The 8,584-nt window shown below is 47.3% G+C and overlaps 1 protein-coding gene across 1 annotated transcript in view; it reads left to right on the top strand.

The window, feature by feature from the left end:
- cemip (cell migration inducing hyaluronidase 1) overlaps positions 1 to 3,050 on the top strand; it is a 138,318-nt gene extending 135,268 nt beyond the window's left edge. Inside the window, exons 25-28 of the mRNA XM_072464929.1 lie at positions 1,506 to 1,592; positions 1,902 to 2,059; positions 2,428 to 2,528; positions 2,764 to 3,050. Of these exons, the coding sequence (XP_072321030.1) occupies positions 1,506 to 1,592; positions 1,902 to 2,059; positions 2,428 to 2,528; positions 2,764 to 2,891 (474 nt within the window). The 3' untranslated portion in view covers positions 2,892 to 3,050. The remainder of the gene's footprint in view (positions 1 to 1,505; positions 1,593 to 1,901; positions 2,060 to 2,427; positions 2,529 to 2,763) is intronic.
- Positions 3,051 to 8,584: the final 5,534 nt, after the last annotated feature.

The following is an 8,584-nucleotide window of genomic DNA, read 5'->3' on the forward strand; positions in this document are numbered from 1 at the left end:
ATATATATATATATATATATATATATATATATATATATATATATATATATATATGCTAATAAACATAAGCCTTTTCACAGACTCATCTCCAACTGTTATCTTTTAGGGTCAGACACAAAGTCCGCGCTCGCCCTGACCAAACCTGACCCTTAGCTTAGCGTTAGCATCAGTCACTGCGTCAGCTGATGTCTTCAGCCCGATAAACGTCCCGTGAGGACTGAGACATGTCAGTTTCAATCATGGTGTCCGCGATATTGGAGGGTTTTCTCAGATATTGGTTTTGTTTTTTGTCAATATTTCGATGAGTTTGTTTGGTATATTTATAGTTTAAAAACATGTTGAGAGTGCACATTTAGTGTTGGGAAAGTTCACTACATGAACTAGTTCAGTTCATAGTTCATACATTTTAAAATGAACTAGTTCAGTTCATAGTTCATAATTCGAATTTTTAACTAAGTTCACAGCTCCAAAAAATGAACTAGTTCAGTTATTTTTTTCAATATTATGCAATAATGTTTCTAGATTATTTCCACAGCCCAAATACAACCACAGGCAGCAATTATTGTAATAGTTTAATGCTGAAAATATGTGTCAGATTTCATCTTCATATCTAATTTTGAATCATTCCCCAGGATTTACATTTACACTGAAGGGACAGACTTCCCCAGAGGCAAAGTTTGCACAGAAATGATAGATTGTTCCATCCTCACTGACCTTATCATAAAAGTCACATAACTGCTGCTCTGGTGCTGTCGCGTCCATGCTGCTTTTTGTTTTGAAGCGCATGCGCAGTGCGGTGCGACACGCGGAATCTCTGTCTGCTTTGTCGGCCTCTACAACTGGAGCTCTCACATAACGGTCTGTTTTTCACCTGGAAGTCTCTAGAAATCTGACACTTTATTGAACGAAATTAAAAAGAATAAAAGTGTTGTTCACAGACACCAGAATGAACGCATTCAGGCACAACACTGTGCACATTAAATTACACATTAAAATATCCAAATGAACAAATAATGAACAAAAGATACAAAACACTAATTTTGACACTGAAATAAGCAAGCTCAAAAAAGGTTTAATTTCCTGTAGTATCTATGTTCCAGCGTGTCATCCCACTTTGTCCTCAGAGCCTCTTTGAACAGACTCATGAGTGTGTTTTGTTAATATGAATGAGAGTGTATTTTTGAACTATTATTGAACTTTACTGTCTCGTCACAAACATCTGTGGCTATTGCTGTAGATTTCAGACTATATTAGCTCGGGCTCACAGACAATTTTTTTGTAGTTTTTCCTGGCCGAGAAGGAGAGTCTAAGGACAGAGGACCCTGGGACATCGTCCCTCGCCACCACAGACATTGTCTGACTTCATCGCCACCACAGACATTGTTGATTCATTTCTCCCTGTGGCCCTCAGAGGCAACTGTTGTTGTGATTTTGGGCCTTACAAAAATAAATTGATTTGATTTGATTTGATTTGACCATGTGACCTCTCATCCCTGTGTCCACAGCCCTGGTCCGACCACTTCCTGGAGGTCCGTCTGGAGACCTACAACACGCGCTTCTTCCACATCAAGGACGACTTTGCTTTCACAGAGGTCAGTGTGGTCAGGAACACCGCTGACCGTGGAACCAACCTGAAGAACTGCGAGTGTGTCACTGTGTGGGACCTTTTCAATAAGAACTGCATGATTCAGCTCCTGATTGGTGGAACCTTTGTGCACAACATGACTCAAAAGAACCACCCGTTTCTCAGACCGCGCTCCTGCTTTTGAACACCTTAAAAACGATATAAATACTTGTACTTTCTGCCACCACGACTGAACTTCTGAGACACTTACAGACGCTGAGAATGGAACTGAAATGACCGCTGTGACTGAACCCCTCCCCCCTCCTCTGCCGCCCAGGTGAACGGTCAGAAGTGGTACCAGGCGGAGGACGGCGTGCAGGTCACGGTGGTGGGCGGCCGCGATGGGAAGGTGGTGGAGAGCACGGGCTTCAGGGCGTCGGTCCTTCAGGGCATCCCGGCCCAGATCCACAACTACATCAAGCGGCTCCCGGACAAGTGAGCGCGGACCGAGCCTCTTGTTTGCTTCATCGCGCTTTGCGTTTAGCCATGACTGGACTTTGAAGCGTTTAAAGTGATTCAAACGTGTTAGAAATGTATATTCTTGAAATTCTGACTAGTATGTAAATAACTGGACAATGTGTTTGGATTTGGACATTTCCTCTCTTGACCAGAAGTGTGTAGAGAAGATCATAAAAAGATCATAAACTCAAGCTAATAAACCTAAACTTGGTAGTTGTTAAAAGTATTGATCTTATTTGACTCTAAATGACTGACAGTATATCCCCTAAAGTACTCGTTTTAATCAAGTTACTGCCGATTACTGTGTGTAAATGTTACATTCTCTCTCTCTCTCCTGCCCTCAGCTCGATCGTCCTGATGACCTCTAAGGGCGGCTTAGTGACCCGCGGCCCCTGGACAAAAGTGCTGCAAATCCTGGGGGCCGACGACTCCATCAAACTCCGAGGTACGTGAGCTCTCCTGCTCCTCTGCAGTACATGTGTCTGCCAGCAGGCGGTGCTGCAGGACAAAGTCTTACAGCCTGTGTCAAGCAGCTCTTTATTCAGATATGATCTAACTGACCTAAGCTTTAGGCTGAATCTAATGCATTTTTATTAGTATTTGTTTCACTATTAAATATAAAACCTGGAGGAAAGGACCAGACAGGGGCTCACACGGTCACACGGGTTCTTCTGTTGCAGAGAAGTTCTCCTTCATTGGGTTTAAGGGCTCCTTCGTGCCACACTGGGTCCATCTGGAGACAGACTCTGAGCGGGCCAAGATCCACCAGGTCCTGCCCGTCCCGGTGTTCCACATGAAGAAGCTGTGAGGGGCCGACGGGAGGCGAGGGGCCCCTGAGACCGACCCTGACTGGACACAACTGGTGTAGAAGCAGCAGGGCCCTGGAGCTCCTCTGGACCTTTGTACATAAGCTCTGTAGATAGACCGCCGCACAGCACTTTGGACCGTCTGAGGAGCAGCGCTGAGACCACGCCCGCCCGAGGAGCAGCGCTGAGACCACGCCCGCCCGAGGAGCAGCGCTGAGACCACGCCCGCCCGAGGAGCAGCGCTGAGACCACGCCCGCCCGGCCTGTTCACATCAGACAGTCACTGCAGCTCCTGATCTGCCCTCGGGAGTAACACGTTCTCCTCGAGGTCTCAGGAGTAACACGTTCTCCTCAATCCCCCTGGAGTAACACGTTCTCCTCGAGCCCCCGGGAGTAACACGTTCTCCTCGATCCCTCGGGAGTGACGCGTTCTCCTCGATCCCTCGGGAGTGACGCGTTCTCCTCGAGCCCTCGGGAGTGACGCGTTCTCCTCGAGCCATCGGGAGTGACGCGTTCTCCTCGAGCCCTCGGGAGTAACGCCTTCTCCTCGAGCCCCCGGGAGTAACACGTTCTCCTCGATCCCTCGGGAGTGACGCGTTCTCCTCGATCCCTCGGGAGTGACGCGTTCTCCTCGAGCCCTCGGGAGTGACGCGTTCTCCTCGAGCCATCGGGAGTGACGCGTTCTCCTCGAGCCCTCGGGAGTAACGCCTTCTCCTCGAGCCCCCGGGAGTAACACGTTCTCCTCGAGCCCCCGGGAGTAACGCGTTCTCCTCGAGCCCCCGGGAGTAACGCGTTCTCCTCGATCTCCCTGGAGTGACGCGTTCTCCTTGAGCCCTCGGGAGTAACACGTTCTCCTCGAGGCCTCAGGAGTAACACGTTCTCCTCGAGCCCTCGGGAGTAACGCGTTCTCCTCGAGCCCTCTGGAGTACCGCGTTCTCCTCGATCTCCCTGGAGTGACGCGTTCTCCTCGAGCCCTCGGGAGTGACGCGTTCTCCTCGAGCCCTCGGGAGTACCGCGTTCTCCTCGAGCCCTCGGGAGTGACGCGTTCTCCTCGAGCCCCCGGGAGTACTACGTTCTCCTTTAACGGTCTGTGAACACTGACTTGTCCTTTTCTTTCACAAATGAAGAATGCAGCTGTTTTGTCTGAACGTGAGTGAAGCGTAATAAGAATATAATAATGATTAGCGTTTGTTTCGAGAGTTTTTATGTCAGAATCATTCCGGTGTGAGGGCGTGTCCTTCGCGCCACGCCCGAAACAGCTGGTCTTTTTTCGGAGGGGAAGCTGTACGTTTCAGCGTCGCACAAACTTGATTTTTTGTACTTGTAATTTATTGTAAATTGGTGTGTTTGCTCTGGTGTAAGTTTGCGCTCGTGCTGCTTTTCTCCTGATCGCTGTTGTGCAAGAGACACGCCCATGGGGACACGCCCACGGGGACACGCCCTTCTGTCCACGACTGTCAAAATAAAAGAGTATCATTTCTTCATCGTGTCATGCGTTCTTTTTAAACACACAAACACTGAAGCTACAGAAGAACACGCAACACAAGCTTTTCATGTCTTTAATAATATTATGTCCTCGATACAGGCAAAGGACGAAGTAGAGTCCACATATTATTACTTAGGATCACGTAAATGGCACTGGAGCTTCGCTCAGAACCTGCAGCTCCGGTCAGAACCTACAGCTCAGAACCTGCAGCTCAGAATCTGCAGCTCCGGTCAGAACCTGCAGCTCCGGTCAGAACCTGCAGCTCCGGTCAGAACCTGCAGCTCCGGTCAGAACATGCAGCTCCGGTCAGAACCTGCAGCTCTGGTCAGAACCTACATTCTCGCGGTCAGTCGTGGTCAGCCTCTCTCTCTGTGGCTCTACATTCTGAAGTCTGAAGATGAGTCTGAGCCGGGAAGACATTCTGTATGCGCCTCGGGGACGGGACGGACGGAGACGGGACAGACGGAGAAGGGACAGACGGGGACGGGACAGACGGGGACGGGACAGACGGAGAAGGGACAGACAGGGACGGGACAGACGGGGACGGGACAGACGGAGAAGGGACAGACGGGGACGGGACAGACGGGGACGGGACAGACGGAGACGCGGCGGGTTGTTTGCTGGATCATGTACAAATACTGCGTGGAGAACATTCTAATAAAAGACACGCTCATGTTCCAACAGTGGAATCAAAACCACAATCATTTGATTCGAGTGAAAATAACCAGCGTGTATATTCAGAACGTGTACGTTCAGAACGTGTACGTTCAGAACGTGTACGTCCAGAACGTCGTGTATATTCAGAACGTGTACGTTCAGAACGTGTACGTCCAGAACGTCGTGTACATTCAGAACATGTACGTCCAGAACGTCGTGTACGTCCAGAACGTGTACATCCAGAACGTCGTGTCCAGAACGTCGTGTACGTCCAGAACGTGTACATCCAGAACGTCGTGTACGTTCTGGACGTCGTGTACGTCCAGAACGTCGTGTACGTCCAGAACGTCGTGTACGTCCAGAACGTCGTGTACGTCCAGAACGTGTACATCCAGAACGTCGTGTCCAGAACGTCGTGTACGTCCAGAACGTGTACATCCAGAACGTCGTGTACGTTCTGGACGTCGTGTACGTCCAGAACGTCGTGTACGTCCAGAACGTCGTGTACGTCCAGAACGTCGTGTACATCCAGAACGTCGTGTACGTTCTGGACGTCGTGTACGTCCAGAACGTCGTGTACGTCCAGAACGTCGTGTACATCCAGAACGTCGTGTACATCCAGAACGTCGTGTACGTTCAGAACGTCGTGTACGTCCAGAACGTCGTGTACGTCCAGAACGTCGTGTACGTTCAGAACGTCGTGTACGTTCAGAACGTCGTGTACATCCAGAACGTGTACGTTCAGAACGTGTACGTCCAGAACGTGTACATCCAGAACGTCGTGTACGTTCAGAACGTCGTGTACGTCCAGAACGTCGTGTACGTCCAGAACGTCGTGTACGTTCAGAACGTCGTGTACGTCCAGAACGTGTACATCCAGAACGTCGTGTACGTTCAGAACGTCGTGTACGTCCAGAACGTCGTGTACGTTCAGAACGTCGTGTACGTCCAGAACGTCGTGTACGTTCAGAACGTCGTGTACGTCCAGAACGTCGTGTACGTCCAGAACGTCGTGTACGTCCAGAACGTCGTGTACGTTCAGAACGTCGTGTACGTCCAGAACGTCGCGTACGTCCAGAACGTCGTGTACGTCCAGAACGTCGTGTACGTCCAGAACGTCGTGTACGTTCAGAACGTCGTGTACGTCCAGAACGTCGCGTACGTCCAGAACGTCGTGTACATTCAGAACGTCGTGTACATCCAGAACGTGTACATCCAGAACGTCGTGTACGTCCAGAACGTCGCGTACGTCCAGAACGTCGTGTACGTCCAGAACGTCGTGTACATTCAGAACGTCGTGTACATTCAGAACGTCGTGTACGTCCAGAATGTCGTGTACGTCCAGAACGTCGTGTACGTCCAGAACGTCGTGTACGTTCAGAACGTCGTGTACGTCCAGAACGTCGTGTACGTCCAGAACGTGTACATCCAGAACGTCGTGTACGTTCAGAACGTCGTGTACGTCCAGAACGTCGTGTACGTCCAGAACGTCGTGTACGTCCAGAACGTCGTGTACGTTCAGAACGTCGTGTACGTCCAGAACGTCGTGTACGTCCAGAACGTGTACATCCAGAACGTCGTGTACGTCCAGAACGTGTACATCCAGAACGTCGTGTACGTTCAGAACGTCGTGTACGTCCAGAACGTCGTGTACGTCCAGAACGTCGTGTACGTCCAGAACGTCGTGTACGTCCAGAACGTCGTGTACGTTCAGAACGTCGTGTACGTTCAGAACGTCGTGTACATTCAGAACGTGTACATTCAGAACGTGTGCGTTTACGAGAGCTGGGAATCCAAAGGGGAAAAGTGACAGTAGGAACTTTCTGTAGGAGCAATAATACAAGATACTGTATTTGAAGAGGAATAAAATACATACATTCTCCCAAACGAAGGTGAAAACACTGATACAGTTCTGTGTGTTTTGAATCACGATCCTTTGTCTTCAATAGTCTTATAATAGACTTTAACTTTTGAACTCTTAAACTTTTGGCACAAAAAAATACACATTAAATATACTGCAGGTACTTTAGAGTCCCAGCCCTGTCTGACTCTTCTGCAGTCACCACGTTCTTGTTTGTAAAATACTTTGTAGATTATCTAAATGTAATAAATACTATAAAATATATTCAAAAGGTCTGTACCAGAGTTTCTTTTACTCTAGATAAATGTCCTGTCGTGATGTAAAAGCAGCTTTAGTGAGGGACACGGTGTTTCATCCCGTCAGAGACACAGAACATCGTCAGGTCTGCGTCTGGGCGTCTCAGGTCCATGTCAGATGAACTGGGCCATGTTAAAAAATAGCAGCTGATGCTAATGCTAATGCGTGCTAGCTTTGCTTTTCTAAGTCCGTCGGCTCAAAATATCAAGTGACCGTCACTGGAAACACGAGGGTTTATCACAAGATCAAGTCGACATCTGTGATCGTTAGTCTGTTCTTCTGATCCAATCATCTCGCTTCAGCTCATTTAAGACTGTGGAGACGCTTTAGGGCTGTCCCAGTCTGCTCCAGTGGAAACACGCCTTAAAGCGCCCCCTACAGGTCCGGCCACTCATTGAACATTAATATATTTTGAATTTTTCTAAAAATTATAACATTGTTTTCCTAGAAATATTTATAAAGATTATAAAACTAAAAAATGTGCTATTTTTTAGTTTTATAATTTCACTTCCTGTTTGTAATTGATGACATCACACTAGGAAATTACCCAGCAAACACTGGGACAAAACTCATCTAATGTGACATTTTTTTAATTTGACAAATAAAAATATATGAGAGCGATTTTATTTAGTTGAATTAATGTTTAAAGAGTCAAAGAAGTAGTTTTGTAGTGACTCCTGGTTCAGACTCAGGTACAGGCCCTTTAAAGAGGAAGTCTGCTGTATGTGCATATGTGCTCTGTGCTGTGCCTAAACGATGCAGAGGCTGAACTCGTTTGTCTTTCGGTGCCTTAAAACTTCTAGAACGTAATTATGGCAGATTTAAGAATCCAAACGTTGGACCTTATCATTTTCCGTGTGAGATCAGCTCCACAAACTGGACAACAATAAGAAAATTAATTGAATTTTGATTTAGTTTTGCGACAATCATTTGTCAAAGTTCCCAATAGTTTTGTTTTTGCTGCAAAGATTTAAATAAATGTGAAAATTCAGTTTTAAGACACCAGTAGAGGGCACACTCTCAGGGATATGTTTCTCTGCATGCATCTGTATATGTATATGCATATGTAAATGTATATAAGTACATGTACACGTATACGTAAATGTAGCTGTATAATGTGAATGTCTTAAGGCGTTTATGGCCCTGGAACTGTGGATGTACTTCTCTATCATATTCACCCTCTGACCTCTGCAGTACGTGGCTCTATATGACCCTATAACTCTATGACTTTATGACCCTATGACCCATGATCCTATGACCTTAGGACTTTATGACTCTATGACCCTTTGACCTTATGACTCTATAACTCTATGACCATCTGTAAAGCATTAGGAAACAACATTTGCTCATTAAATGTACAGAATTATGGTTCAAACATTAGAAAGATATGATTC

Source organism: Eucyclogobius newberryi, unplaced genomic scaffold (assembly GCF_026437365.1).
Source record: "Eucyclogobius newberryi isolate DKJ021-1_F unplaced genomic scaffold, fEucNew1.0.hap1 SCAF_5, whole genome shotgun sequence".
Classification (NCBI taxonomy): Eukaryota; Metazoa; Chordata; class Actinopteri; order Gobiiformes; family Gobiidae; genus Eucyclogobius; species Eucyclogobius newberryi.